Source organism: Enoplosus armatus, chromosome 9 (assembly GCF_043641665.1).
Source record: "Enoplosus armatus isolate fEnoArm2 chromosome 9, fEnoArm2.hap1, whole genome shotgun sequence".
NCBI classification, from domain to species: domain Eukaryota; kingdom Metazoa; phylum Chordata; class Actinopteri; order Centrarchiformes; family Enoplosidae; genus Enoplosus; species Enoplosus armatus.
In genome coordinates this window covers 20996307-21012329 of record NC_092188.1, presented here as the reverse complement: position 1 = coordinate 21012329, position 16023 = coordinate 20996307, and the positions used below count along the sequence as shown (strand labels likewise).

Sequence of the window (16023 nt, the reverse complement as noted above, 5' to 3'; positions counted from 1 at the left end):
ATGAAACTTTAGTGTAAGCTTCTCAATGTCACGAGGGGACCAAAAGTTACCAATACCAATACTAGAGTACCAATACTCTGCTCCACCCGTCAGTCGAGCTGCAACCATCACAGTTAAATGGGGAAGCCAGGGTAGAATGAACTTAAACTGAGATTCCTCTACTGGCAGTAAAGTACAAGAAAAGTCCATTTTTTAAATACAATCTCACTTCCTCTAAAGTCTAACTTGTTGGCTGTTGACGTTGCTGTACTGCACTGTATCCTGCCTGCTAGTTCGCTGTGTGTCTGAATGTCCTGCTTCACTGTTGCTTGCATTATGAGATAGTGTGCCAGAGCCTAAAGCTTGGGACAAATCTGAAGACTCGCTGAAACCTACAAAGACTGGACGAAACAGACAAAGATTGTTTTAGTCTTTGATAGTCAGGAAGGAGCATCAACCTTTCAACTGAGTAAACACACTGGACAACACACTGAACCTCTGGTCAGTAATCACTGCACTTGCAACAGTAGTTGGTGGCATGGTGGCGCAGTGGTTAGCACTGTCGCACGGGAGGTAAAGCTGGTTAGAGCGGGCTGGGGGTTTGATCCCCGGCTGCCCCCGTCATGTCGAAGTGTCCTTGAGCAAGACACTGAACCCTAAGTTGCTCCCGATGGAGACCAGCACCTTGCATGGCAGCTCGGTCGTCATTGCTGTAAGAATGTGTGGGTGAATGAGACTTAGCTGTAAAGCGCTTTGGGAACCGTGAAGGCTGAAAAGCGCTATATAAGTGAGACCATTTACCATTTACCCTGCAAATCCCACGAAAACGCCAATTGACTTCTTGTCCATAAACTAGTTCAGCCTTTGTAAAATATCGTAATAGTCATTTTGACAATTTACTAAATAGCTAGTAGGTGTATATACATTTTTGTCTTAATATTGTAATAAAACAGTAATGATACAAATCTGTGCACTTCATTACTAAATTAGGTAAATAAAAATTGGCCATCCTGGCAGTTCCCTCATCTGGAGACTTATTAAACTGAGAATACTGCATTACGTTATCTTGATACTTTCAAATAAATCATCTAGAGGCCAATGTTGAGGTGAAACATGTATTTGTAATTCATATTCATGTCAAGTATGAAGGCATACAGAATATACTACTCGTGTTGACTATAATTTGTATATTTGGTCTCACACCTATGTCATGGAAAGCCTTGTCTGCTTTGTAAACCTGTTTGGGTGGGGTATCTATTGATGCAAGATACTACACTGATATCAGAATACAGACCCCTCCTATCTGAGCAGATTTGTTTACTCCAAATGTCAATATATTTTTGCACTATTTGCTTGTACATATTTTCCAGTTTAACGGTATGATGGTCAATTTGAGAATTTACCAGGTTAAAGTCATTTGAGAATCTGCAGGGCAGTCTCGTCGCGGTTGCAGCCATACCAGCAGTACAAGGAGCAAAAATCAAGATCTAAGTGTATATTCGTAAATCAATGGTCTCAAAAAACAAACATTTTCTCTGTTTGAAACTATAATTAGGCATGAGGCCTCCTGTAGTTTTAATCTTGAGTTTAAGGCAAATATTTATTTATTTATTTAAGTTAATAAACAACTAACAAAAGGTTAGTGTTTTGCTAGCTTAACCAAAAAGTGACGCAATGACCGCATCAGGCACACGCTGTGTGACGCAGGAAATAAAGCACCACCCTCATTGTTATGCATGAATGTTTATGATGATTGACAAGTTAGTACTGAGCATGAACTTAGAGACTAACAAGAGGAAACACTGTGATTACCACATGATTGAACCAAAGTCTGTCAGCAGTCATTATAACTGTTTGAACCTTGTGTCATCACCAACCAATGGCTCCAATTACAATATCAAGCATTAGCTTGTCAGTAGCAAGGACAACTGCTTCCTTGAGTTTTTTTATCTTGAGTATCTTTCAGCACTATTGTGTAAATCTGGACACTCTCCTTGAGAAGAAGAGAAAAAGGAAAAGAGAAAACAACATGGACCTATATAACACAAAGACCTCTTTTCATTCTGCCCTTTGTAAAGGACATCTTCAAGGTTACAAGGAGTGAGGCCTTTGCTGCAAACGGACGCAGGAAACAGATAAAAGGTCTTAAAGGAGCGCAAAAGAGCCGAACCCTGACCTGACAGGTTCCTGTGGTGAGGTTCTGGTTTCCTCTGGGGAGAACGGACTTTTACGTATGCGGTGTAGTGACCCCCCCGCATTGAGCCACTATGTTCGACAATCCCATAAAGACTGTAGAGGACACGCTCACCGGCTGCCAGGTTCTAGCAAAAAGGAATATGAAGATTAGCAAACAGGGAAAGAGAGCTGAAAAAGGAAAGATGCAGAGATAGAGGTCTCTAGGAATAGTACCAACCAAGGACATTCATTACAAACTGAACTACTGAAGCAAGAACAACCTTTAGTACGATAATAGTAAAGCAGTGGTAAATGTCTAACAACCCCATCATCATAAGTTTAACATAGAAGAGAATAATTCAATTTCAATTACACCAAATATTTTTAGGTTTTGGATTAGTAGCTTAATACCTTGCAGGACGCTGAGCAGAATGGAGCCAGATCCAAGATCAGGGGAAAGTCAACATGGCGGTTCACTTTTCGTAAATTCATCCCTGCCTTAAAATACAAAAACAGAACCGCAGCACGTTAACATTTAAGCCTGTAGACAACAACACAAGCCCCACACAGCCACTGTCCAAAAAAAAACAAAACACACACACTATATTAAATCAAATACAATATTTGACTATCTGCAGGGTAAAATGGAGGGCAAGAAAAGGCAACATGTGGCTGCTCACCTGATGGAAGCGTTTAAGATGTAATGTGATGACAGGAGGCAGCGAGGATACCAGCATTTGCTTCCTAGCGCTGGTGTAAATCTTCTCCACCTTCTTGTCTATGTCAAAAACAAAGAACAAACAGAATGTCTGATTGAACTGTTATTTATTTAATTATACTAATAAAGTCATCAATCTCTTTGGAAAAATGTTCATTCTAGGATCATGGGAACGTCTGGAGCCATGGAGAAACTAACTGCATAAAAAAAGTGAGATTGTAGCCCTGAATTTCGACACTAGTAAGAATTTAAGCTTGCTCTGATGAGTGCAAACACACGCTGCTACTGATGAACTCAACAGGATCAGAAGTCAGTGTCAAGGATGGAGATGGTAGTTGTGTATTTGACGATATAATGGCAGAAATGTGAGTGTTTGAAATATTGTGAGCACACAGTCAGAGAAGAAGTGAATTCACTGCAGGCAAGGATTGAGAAGTTTCTATGGATGTCTTTTTTCCAGAGCAAAAGCTGGTCATTGTTGAAATCTATTGTAACTGGCAAGAATTCAAGCTGCCTACGTCTGCCATGTTTCATGAAGGACTAAACTACAAAACGTTATACAGCATACAGAGGATGGGAGTTCGATATTCCAAAGATGGATTTTGGGTGGAGAATCACTTTAAGGGTTTCCTATAGACAACCTGTGATGTAATGATGTACAATAATCTGCCAATCACTTTGTAATGAAACTGCACCATGTCAGTTATTTGCAGGTAGGAAGGTGGTTGCTCATCCTCAAAGCTCTTGTCGTTCCACATGCTTTGTCTTACCGGCTGAGCTGCTCTTGCGCAGCTGTTTCTGCCTGCGTTCAGTGCAGCTCTCACACAGCAGCTTGTTGTTGCCCATCAGCAGTTCCACGGAGGTGAACTGGTGGAGGCAGGACTGAATGGAGCACTCCTTGGAGCTGGGTGTGTAACTGTGGGACAGGGCCTGGAAGGCCCCCTGGTGGTGCTGATGGTGGAGGTTATCTCGTGACTGCGTTTCTCCCTGCTCCTCTGGAGAACAGTGTGCAGAGGGCGAGCAGTCCCCAGAAGTGAACCCGAGGTTGACTTTAGTCACCGCAGTAACGAGCTGCTCTACAGCGCCACCTTGCCTCGTGGAGGATGATGACGAGGGGGAGGAGGCAGAGGCGGGCGTGGGAGATGGAGTGAGTGTGGAAGTGGACGATGGGGTGGACAAGTGCCCGTGGCTGTGGCTGGAGGAAGAGGTGCGTGGAGCCCACTCGCTCTCTGACGCCTCGCTGTCAGCGTCATTACTGCTGTCCTGAGCTCCTGAGTCTCTTTCACTGCCATCTGATAGGCTGCCGGCAGCAGCCATCTTGCAAACTGAGATACCGCGGGCTGATCCACCTGCTACCCCCTCCTCCTCCGGCCGCTCCGCACTGCAGCCGGCTCCCTTCTCCTCCACAGAGCTTGAAGACCTCCTGCTCTGCTGCTTCTGGGGGAAAGAAGAACACATACGAAAGAAGAACACATATTAGCTTACCCACCATCACACCATGTTTGACATCCTGTAATTGCTTTGTATTTCTATTGGTGGTTAAGTTACAAAGGCTATGTGAATCAATTTGCAGACAATGGAGGTAAATACAGACACAACCCCCCCCCCAAAAAAAACAAAACCGGCAGATAATTACTTTATGAGAAGCATGAATATAAACTTCTTTACCATCACATGCTTTACATACGCTCCCTTACCTGTCCGCTCAGCTTCCTGGTGTTTCTGTTGACGGAGTGCGCTGCAGAAAGAACCTGGTCACAGGAAGTCACATGGGTGTCCTGCTCCCGGCTTCCCTTCCCCAGCCTTCCAGGGTTGGACGGTTTTGATATCTGAGCGCGACAAATAAAGCATCATCAGCTCTAAATGGAACCATAAACAATATGGCTGAAAACATTGATATGAACTGATTTTCTAATGAACAATTGTAGCAGCTCACCCTCTCCTCTATGATGGGTAAAGAGATGTCTATGAACGCCTCCTTCACGGTAGAGATCTGAAGGAGAAATCACATGTAAGTCAGGGCCAGCATATATATTCATTCCCTTCCTTAATAATCAAAATCAAAGCCAGCTGGTAACAATAAACGTCTGCTGCAGATTTTCTTTTTCCTCACCAGCTCCACACCTGGTACTCTCTACCTTCAAGGATATTCTTTAGTTTTCATAGTGGCAGTTGCTTTGTTAACAACTCTAAGCTCCCACATTTTATTGTAAATGCCCGCTGCAAACAGTTGGTGTTTGAGCCGGTCCTTGAAGTGCTTTTGTTTGTTTCTTTCCCCCTGTTGTCTTCCGTTTCCTTTGACTTATTTTTTTTAATACATCATCATCCTTTGGTTGTGGGTATCAAAGTCAAAAATGTTCCCTGGATGTAACAGCTCGAAAAGAAGTGGCAACTTAATGTTAGTTAGCTTCACTTCAGGTCAGTGACAAACATCTGGCAACGTACAACTGATGGAGAATGCCAGCGTTGCTGGAAATTGCCTGGCTATCTATTGTGCTTCATGCAGCAACTGTTTAAAGAAGTAGCTAAATAAAATGAAATATCAAGAAAGGTGGGGGCGTTTCAGTGGGATACACATTTATTCAGATGCAGTTACTGTCGAAATGCAAGATTGGCTGAAGAGAGTGTGAACTTGTTGACCCTACTGTGCTTCATATGTGTTCCACTGAACACATTGAGCTATGCTTGATTGGTTCACATAGACTATTCAGATTCTTTGCTATAGTTCATCCACTTACATGCTCACACTCTTCACACATAATTGTGTTGGTCAGTTCGCCTACAAAGATGCGGTCAACGAAGTTCATCTTCACGCCTTCCTTCCCATATGCTGGTGCGAAAGAGAGACACAGATTTTAATTGATCACTCTGGTGAATAACTTAATGAATAATCTGTTGATTCACTCCACTAAACTGTTCTGGACACTATTATATCTCCAATAAAGGCTGAGAACTAATTGTATTAACCAGACTAAGACATGCAGGTATAGGATTACTTTTTTTTTTTTTAATTCTTAAATGTTAAATGGTGAAACAGGCCATTAAATCAGGAGATAGAGTCATCAAGTTTAACAAGCTGGGCAGTCAGCTGCAAATTTTTATTCATATTATCAAGAAAATCAGTTATATACCTGCTAACACTTATCTAACAAAGACTATACTGTTCTCTGTCTTCCTATGCCTGATTAGTAACTGAGCTGTATTTCCATGAACTGCCACAAGATGGGACTATTGATCTTGGCCATCTGTCTACTGCAGCTAGCATATGAACCTTTGACTTGGCGTTTGGTCTCCTCATCTGCTGTCTTCTCTGTGGGATTGTTGAAAGCCTTCAGAATTCCCGCTTTCACCCTCTGGAAGCAACAAACACAATGCAAGACAATAATGCAGATTTATACTGATATTCCTAGATGCAAAATAAACAAATACATCCCAATAGAATTCACTCTGGGCTTTTTTCTCTTGAATTCTCTCCATTACATCCATTAGTGAAACATCAAAATCCAGCCTACAGCTCAGTTTGACAGGTATACCTATTATAAGCATCATTAGTGTAAAATAATTATTGTGCTTGTCGAAAAACGTTAACATGTAAATCTCTTAATTAACAGTGCTTGTTTGTGTGAGTGTATAAGTTCTTCACGGGGGCCCTCTTATTGAAGGTGACATGGTCAGTGAGTGTGTTGGCGAGGGAGCTGTGAAGAGGCACAGCCACAGTAAAGCACCAATCAATAGATAATTGGCTATGGTCTATGTCTGCAGTCGAGACCAGTCAGCTCCCATTGTCCCGGGACCCACGCACTGGACTGGCTATTTAGGTCAGAAAGTCCTGTTAATCCCAGCCTGGCCAGCCTGCGCCCCACTCAGTCAGCACAGTCAAACCAGGCTGAGGCTCTCCTACTAATTAATTACCAGTAACCCCCATCCTCCCTCCCCGGTGTAACAGTGTGCACTGTCCCACACAGGATGGGCTGTGGGAGGGGCGGGATGTCAGGGCGGGTGGAGAGGGTTGCTGGTACAAGGGTGCAGGGGTGGAAACTAAAACGAAGACAGGGCAAAGAAGGACAGTCCATGCCCTGAGAGAGTAATACCTACTGTCTCAGCTAATTGGTGATAATTGAGTGGGGCCAAATTAGCATATTCAGATCTCTGATACTAATGGCCAATCAACACAAACACTTAGGGCCTCTAAAAGGTTGGTGACACCCACTGCAAAACTACCCTCTCTGGCACACACACACACAGGACAAGGTCAGGAGTGTGTATATTATTTGTACGGTATGTGGAGTTCCTCAAATGTGCCTATTCAAAATGAATGGCTTTATTCAGACTCGCTCAGAATGGATGAATGGAAAGGTATGTTTGTGTCATGTTTGTCCTGTGTCTGCAGAAGCTATATTAATACAACTTCTAAAACTCATTTCATCTTTATTAGAAAAGTTACTAACAGTAACTGGTTTAAAGTTTTTTTTAGATTATTCAATTATGTGGGCTAAAATGCCACTGTATCTGTGAATGTGCATGGCTGTATAAATGAGTTTCTGAGTGAATGAATAGAGGAGGCCGTACCCCCTCCCTCTTTACCTCCTTGATTGGATTGGGAGATGGGCTGATGAGTGTGTGTGTGTGTGTGTGTGTGTGTGTGTGTGTGTGTGTGTGTGTAGGAGGGGGCCGCGGGTGACCCTCAAGCACAATGGGACGGCCCTGGAGCTCATTCAGCAGCTGTGGGTTTCCCAAGATCACACAATGATGCCGGTCGTGCCACTTGCAAGTCCCCTAAGTGGCACAACTGTCAGTGTTCACAAGTTTGAATGGGAGCAGGGGAGCCCAGCCAGCGGCCCCTCCTGGGTCTGGGGCTGACCACTAAACACACCCGCTAACTTCTCCTCCTTGGTTCCCGTAGCCACTGGTGGGGCCACGGGGGGCAGCTCAGCCCTGCAAAGGGCTGCTGTGGGGTCTCCTAATTGCCCTGCAAAGGGGTTGGGGGGAGGGGGTTCTCTGTACTTGCCAAAAACATGGCACCATAAGGTTAAAACACAAAAACTGGTTAGCCAAGTAAAAAGAAGATATTGGGGTATTTGAGAGCACACAGCTGAATGTTTGACACCATGACTCCACAAGTCTATGATGGATGTTAATGGACAATAAGTAAAATCTTGATCTGAACAGCATAAAATATATTGTACAAGTGAAGGGCTGATAAGGCAGACGACAAATGCCAGTGACACAAATTACTTCACCTACCTATGTGCTGAGATTAACGGCTTTCAAAACTAACACAGAATTCCAGACGTGTGTTTGATAATTCTGATGTGGGTGCAACTTACTGATTCATTTCAGATATTAGCATTAATTCTGTAAGTGAACTGCCATTGCTGCTTGGTCACTTTTTCATAAATTGTTCAATGTAGTCCATAAAACACGATGTGGCTCTGTGAGGCTATAGTATACTAGCTAAATGCTAATATCAGCATGCTAAAATGTTAACAGTGACAATGCCAACATGGTGATGTTTAGCAGGTATAATGTTTACCATGTTCACCATCTTTTTTTTAGTGTGTTGGCGTGCTAAAATTAGCACAACACACAAAGTAGAAGATGATGGTTTTGTTAGCAATAGCTTGGCTAAAAAATGAAAGCCAGGTATAAATCCCTGGAATCCTGAACTGGAAAAATGTGAGTTTAAGCTTCTTAAAGCCATTACAAGTAGTCAAACCGGTGCATGTGTATACATATATAAGCTCACTTTTGTTTCCTCTACTCGTATGGAGTCCATTAGGTAGTGCAGAAGCTCCTGGCTATCTTGTTGTTGGTAGCCCTTGAAGCGCGGAGCCCTGGAAAAAAACAAAATAAAAACACAGATGAAAGTCAAGAACAACAGAGACAACATTAAGGTGGGAGTGAGTCAAAAATTGTTTCTATACAAAAACAAAACCCACACATTATCAAGTCAAGAGACAGAAAACCACCACACAACAAGCAATTGAAATCTAGAGAGAAACATGAAAAACAGGGAAAACTACTATTAGCCGTTTTCAAGGCAAGATCGATAAAATTAGATGAGGTTATATTACCGTCATCTCAAAACTTGCTTTGCAGACATTCAACACAGTCCTTTCAGAGATTCAACTTTCAACTTTGCATTCTGGGTAATTACTCATTATCACCTTTGTTGACTGTTGAGTTATAATAATAATTCCAATAAAATGAATAGCCAATTTACACAATCTCTGTTCCACTGGGTTATCCCTGGAGAACCCAGAGGTCCATTACAAGGCCAGAGTGCTCCATATGGAACAAAGATAATTATAATTGGTAGTCAAACCACAGCTCTACCATGCTGGCAGTCAATGTATTGCATTGACATTTCACTAAGCATTCTGTTGGTGTGTATTCATCCTGGACATTGATGCCAGAGCGGTTAGAGGGGAGGCTCTCCTTGGGTCCGTCCCCTGGCCGTCCGCGGTGAAGCAGATGTGGGGACAGATGCCAGGGGCAGATGGGCAGCCAAGGCTAGAGCCACTGCAACCTGTTGGGCCGAGCCGGCCACATAACCACGGGACAGGTTGGTCCGACAGGCACAACACACACTGAGAGGCCACATCACTGGTTTTAGAAGTCATCGGTCAAATGTTGAGAATGTTCAGAGGGTGGGGTGTTGTGGGGTGGTGGGTTATGGTCCTTTAACAGTACTGTGGAGGCCCTTTACTGGTACTTTGTGGTGTCTTCAGGTCCTTGTGGTCTGCAACGGATTTCTTGTCACTTTAACGAGGCAAACATTCTATCCTTTGACAAGGCATTTTTAAAAGGGAATTAAAGCCACCAATTCTTTGACACAGCAGATAGCTGGTACCAATCTAGTAATGATTTAGTAATACTTATTAATACATAGTATTAATATTCACATATTTGTTTTCTTTATTAACCTTGTGTAGACACAAGCTGGCCTCAGCGTTTTGTAGCCAATCGTTAATGCAATTCATAAGCTGACTTATTGGAAGAATTCACTTGAAATGAATCATCCCTATGAGACACACTGACATGTGGCCCAAGAATGGATGTCCACGGTTGGGGGAGAGATGGCCAACCACCTGCCCTCAACACAGGTCATAACCAGGAGCTCTGAAGGAGCCTAAAGTCACCCCCCCCCCCCCCCCCCCCCCCCCCAACCTTACAGACAGACACAATCTCTGTCCCTTATGCCCTTTTCGTGCAGACACATGGGGAAGGGTGGGTGGAGGGGTGAGGATAGTAGAGAGCGCATATGCCACTTAGCCCTAAAAATGAACAGCATGTGAAGGAATGTCTCCCTCTCGTTCCACTAACTAGTCTGTCAATCTCCCAAGAGAGAGACACACACAGAAATATAGAGCATAACAAAGAAGTAAATGAGTGAGACAGAAAACGAGTGAGGGAGAGACGCAGAGCAGTATAGAGAAAAAATGAAAAGCTTGGTTGGGATCAGTGGGAATGAGGAGGTCTGGAAGCTCATCCCAGTGGATAGAAGCAGAAGGGCCCCGTAGCGCTGCTCTAAATCTGGCCAATGCAAACAGCTGCGGTGCTAACACAATTAATAGCCGGATGAGTTAGTACCAGACACAAGGCCACACAAGCCCCCCCCCCCCCCCCCCCCCCCCCCCCCTCAAAACACACACACACGTATGAGTAACACAATGCATCTGCACACAGTTCACATATCAAATTCATCCACTCACACACAGGCATAAAAAATGGAAATATGACTCGATGATGATTTGCAATATGTTCATAAGTTTCTTTGGAATATAATTTCAAAGAGAGAGAATTAAGGTTGAATTACATTACGACTGACTGGAGGCTCAGGCAGAAATTCAAAGACAGCAGATGACACTGACAATATATGCTTACAGTCATGCCGGTGACTGTTAATATGTTGCTAGGTTAATAGCATAATAGCATAAAAATAGCCAAGTGAAGCACAGTGATATGGTATAGTATGTAGACAATATCACCATAACATGTCATATTGTCTATCATACTGCAGACCACTGATATTTAGTCACCCTGCGCAAAAAAATGATTGCATTATTCTATTTTTTAGGGCAGTCATGTATTAAGCCTTTTGGTTCAGCAGACATATTTTACTGTGAATTAAGTATAAGCATCTGCCATCTTTGCCTTTGTGTTTCCCTCCCTTAAAATACCATGAGGCAAGGTTTTGCTAGATTGAGAGGCACTGAAAAAATCAGTAATAACTTTGGAGATCTAGTGGACAACACTAGCAGTGTCACAATGAACCACTCCAGTGCCAGCCTGGATTCACAGTCAGCTTCTTTGAAAACAATGTGTTTGTTATTAACTTGCACAGGTTTTATTTTTCCTACTTTGAACATAAAGGGGTCATCAACATCCTTATTGTTATGTTTCTTAACATTCACAGGTAGACCAAAGTTAATTCTAATCAGCAGATTATAACTTTTGAATCCCTGGACTGCGGCTCTTGGCTCAGCATATGTGCACAAGCCATTGTTTCTATAATTTTTTTAACCATCTATGAATATCTACTTCTTTTCTTCAACCTGAAAGAGGTCTTTCTCCTGAGCAGACCAGCCCTGCCTCTGTGTGTATACTGTGTGTGTGTATGCCCTAGATGCCAGAGCACCAAATGAAATACATTGTTGTCCTCTGCTATTTCTATCAGGGAGATAAGGCACAAAGGCTTATGAACAACGTTTGAAAACTGTGGGTATGTAGACATTTATACACAGCACAAGGATGGGGAAGAGACACAGCATCCTTTTCATTTTTCTTTTCCATACAAGAAAGTGTCCAGTGGCCATCCTTAAAATTGAATCAGTCCTTGAAAGAAGCAGGTGCAGGCGAATGCCTCTCTGTGGCCTTTTTGTCCAGCTTGTGCATTAGACATGCATAGAAAGTGCATCCCAGTAGACTGATAGTAATAATAACTAGCAACAATCCTAATAAATAGCACTTTAAAATGCTTTAGATTGACAAATGCAGTTGACAGGGTGTATGAAAACCACAGTCCCTGAGTGAGCTTACACTCCAGGTGCCCAGGAGGAAGTAGATAAACATTTAAGTCCTTAATTAAATGTTAGTTTTCCCTGTCTTGCCACCACTGACTAGCGCTGTAGTAAAACAAGGCTTGGGTACACGCTGGGACCATCTCTGGCACCAGATAGAGTGTGTGGTGCTGACCATCCAACCCACATAGCTTGGCACTGGCCCGAGCCCAGACCAGACCCCTTCCGCTGGCAGGAGGACGAGTAAGAGGCAGGCTGTGGGGTACTCAGCTGGCTGGGGTCAAATGCATGTGCACACACGCAAAAACACGCGCGCACACACACGCACGCAAAAAATACGCACACACACACATAAAAAACCAAGCTCCAGTGTTGCACATAAACACTAAACTTGCCCCGACCTGAGCCAGAAAGCCTTATTAACCTGCCTGCCAACACATACTAGGAACGACAGTGAAAGAGAAATGGAAAAGCGCTGTCAGTCCCCCCACAGGGGCCAAGGGCAGACCCAAACCTCTTGGAGTGACAAGAGCTTGCAGTGACAGGTGAGGATGAAAGACTATATTCACAGAGTGTAGCCATCATAAAGGTCACTAAAATGGAGAAAAATCTCCCAGTATACAGGAGCAGTTCTTGACCCTGTCCTTTCAGCTCAAAGCTTTAGACCTGACTGAATGTAGGCGAGTTGCTGTGTGGAGGAGTCTATTAGAGAAGCATGTGAGAGCTCAGGCTAGTTCAGAATGCTACTGCAATCATGTACCCTCTTTGTGGATGTTAGAAGCAATAGCACATAAGTGAATACGGCCTTGAAAATGCAATAAATCTCCAGTTCTTCCATATCAATCAGAACCCTGAATATGTAAATGCACTTTAAGGAAAAATCGGAATTGCCTCCAAATTGTTAAAAAAAAGCAAGATTACAAAGTATCGCTAGTAAGATTTAGCCATAAGCTTGTGGTAACAACGTGCTTCAGCATCTCTGCTTCACAGGCTGGTGGAGATGAAGCGAATTAGCTACCTTGCTAATAGTCAAGGATAAGAAGAACACAGCTACTCTTCTTTCTCTGTGTGAAAATTGTAAAAAACAAAAAAAACAAGTTTCCAGAGCCCGATGTGACGTCTTCAAGAATACTTGTTTTGTTAGACAAAATGTCCAATACCAAAGACATTCAATTTACAATGATATAAAACTGAGAAAAGTAGCAAATCCTCACACTTGAAAAGCTGGGACCAGATAATTACTGGTATTTTTGCATATAGCAAATCCCAAAAATAAAGGTTCTTGCAAACCAGAAAGTCTGTTAGAGGACCACAAAAACTCACACACTGACAATCTCGATTTCTTGGTTCTTTAAATCAAAATTGTTATCGATTGATTTTTTGGATTCGGCTCTATATCTGTGCAACTGTGTTTTTAATAAGAAAATGCTCATAATCTTGAGGGATGTACTATTGTTTTTGTTTTGAAATCTCAACTAGCATTGAAAACAATGTGAGTGGATATTAGGGCTGCATATTTGCATCTACTGTATGGCTGTACAAAATAATTACATGCTGGCCTTAATAAAAGTTCACTTGTGGTACCATATGGGTAATGGGTGCTGAGGCTTAAAGTCATATTCAAATGCATGTCAGTGGAATAGATTAGCCCTACTTGAAATTAGATGCGTATGAATGCATAAAGGTGTATGCAATGCTTGCTGTCTGAATGCACAATTGCCTGCATGTGTGTTGGAGGCTGAGGTGGTACCAGGTGAGGTGGCAGCCCACACACACACACACACACACACACACACACACACACACACACACACACACACACACACAGGCCTTTCTGATGAAAGCTAGGTACCAGAATAAGTGTCAAAGCCGCACCAGAGACGTACCCAGTCATCCGACGTCAAATGCCCTGGTCACCCACCTGCACTACTAAACAGTGCAAGATCCCCCCACTCACGTACACACACAGAGGGTGGACCCAACCAGCAGTGTACCATGCTCAAACAAGAACCCAGCCAACCAAACATTCACACTGTTCAGTTCACAAATGTAGGGCTGTTTCTGCCTGTCACACAGCCCGTCAGACCTTGCTCTGGATCAAATATGACACAGGTGGCACAGCAGTGTGGCAAATAGCAGAGAGTGCTACAAATAGCTAGCTGCTGCTGCACATTTGATGCGGTGTGTTTTGTGTACGTTGAGCTTAGAGTGTGTGAAAGGCATTCGGCTGGGTCTGGCTGGTTAAAGTGGTCACCACCGCAGTGAGGGGATGAAAGCAGGTGAAAGCTGTGTCTCTTGTGTTGCAAACTGCTGCTGTGATGATGGAGAACTGCAATACTAACAATTATGGCACAGTATGACGACTGCACTGACCCGAGATAAAATATTTGCATACAGAGTCTGAAGCCAGTGTATCATCATGGCGGATTTTATGGCCATTGATACGAAGAGTAGCGCCTTACTTCTGGCAGAGCTGGTTGAAGAGGATCTTGGGATTGAGCGGGCCTTTCCCTGGTTCTTTCATGCTCTGTAGGAAGAGAAACATGGCCGCCGTCAGGGGCTCTGGACTATGCAGCGTTACTGTCAATGGACTCTGGAATATGAAGAGAAAATAAGACATTAACAAAACAGGATCCAGCTATAACTTTGTGTGCCAATACAAGTTAGTTATTTACTAAATAAAATCAGAAGTACAATGACAAAAAAATGTAATCTCATTTCATTTTTCTCAAATGTTTATAAAGAAGTTTCAAATTTACTTCCTAAGACATGTTGTCAAGTTGACAAAAATAAGAATGAACTTTACATAAGAAGTCACCTGTCACTGATCTAATGAATGCAACAGATACAACAGGGAACAATGGGTCAGACAGACACAGCATTATAAATGACAAATAGTTTGTATTTGTTCAATCTATTGTTTAGTTTGGAGAAGACTAGGGCTTTAGAAAAGTAGAAGAGATGGACAGCAAACTATACCAAATTGGTCTCGACAGGGGGGCAGATCCTCAGTTTGTACCCTTTCTCCTTCACTTCCTGGATGAGGTCGATGAGCATGTGTGTCTGAGACAGGTTCTGTGGGGACAACAGAATTATTTTCATGAAGTTGTTGTTCAGGTATGACATAGGATCAACAAATGTTAAGCAGCTGAATACTATTCATAACATCAGTGGATCATCAAACTGGTGACATAGACTGATTTTACTATTCATAAAAAAGAGAAACGACAACAAAGTTACAATCCTTCAAAGATATAAAAGTGTATCCACACTTAGATTGTGACAAATTAAATGTGGTCAATTAAAATACCCTTGTGAAATGTTATCTCCATTTAGTAGGATTTAGGAAACCTGTGGTGAGTTCATTATTCTGAAAGAGGTTTTCAAAGCTATCTATGATCTGTGAGTTTGAAATGTGGAAGAAAGATCCTGGCTGAGGAGATAGCCTGAAGCAGTCATTGTCCCTTTATGTTAGAGAAACATCTTTTCCTTCCCATTCAAGAGATATTTGTTTTGTCACATCCTGGCAATGAAGACAGTTGCTATGGAAAACACACAATGGAGATGGCATTGTGAACGCAGACACAGCTCATCCTCTGACAATTATGTGTTTTCACCAGAAAGATTGCAATTTTCAAGGAGACAATACAAACAGACAGGCAAAGGGAGGGAAAAGCATGTAAAGCACGCTCACTCAAATTTCAATCAATGAGGAAGGCCCTGAGGGTGATTAACAAAATGGCGGAAAAAAACAGCTTCATTGTTGAAGAGGCATGTCAGTTTGCAGTCACCATGACACGACCAGAGAAAGACTGGGTGGGCTCGATAGCTGTGTTGTATGGTGAACATGCTCTGCACCAACTGAGTGCCACTCGTGTGTGGGCAGGTCAGTGTGTCCAAGCCGGCACTGCATTTACTGCTGCTTTGAATATACTTCAAAATGACCTCAGGGACTAGCCTGTTTACACTCTCAGTCATTGTAAGACCATAATCTGGTTTACTATAGGGCCAGACTTCTAGGAAGCAGCACTTGAAGAGTGTTTACGTATTGTGAAAGCATACATATTCATATTGACATGCAGGTTATCTAATCCACTTTAAAATAATGGGACTGTGCAGATTTATAAT

General features: G+C 42.8%; 1 protein-coding gene across 1 annotated transcript in view; it reads right to left on the bottom strand.

The window, feature by feature from the left end:
* Window positions 1-16023, bottom strand: part of usp45 (ubiquitin specific peptidase 45) — a 31180-nt gene that overhangs the window by 2250 nt on the left and 12907 nt on the right. Inside the window, exons 7-17 of the mRNA XM_070911503.1 lie at window positions 14875-14970; window positions 14358-14488; window positions 8619-8706; window positions 6144-6225; window positions 5611-5702; window positions 4809-4865; window positions 4570-4701; window positions 3643-4309; window positions 2835-2932; window positions 2566-2652; window positions 2156-2300 (exon numbers count right to left, since the gene is read on the bottom strand). Of these exons, the coding sequence (XP_070767604.1) occupies window positions 2156-2300; window positions 2566-2652; window positions 2835-2932; window positions 3643-4309; window positions 4570-4701; window positions 4809-4865; window positions 5611-5702; window positions 6144-6225; window positions 8619-8706; window positions 14358-14488; window positions 14875-14970 (1675 nt within the window). The remainder of the gene's footprint in view (window positions 1-2155; window positions 2301-2565; window positions 2653-2834; window positions 2933-3642; window positions 4310-4569; window positions 4702-4808; window positions 4866-5610; window positions 5703-6143; window positions 6226-8618; window positions 8707-14357; window positions 14489-14874; window positions 14971-16023) is intronic.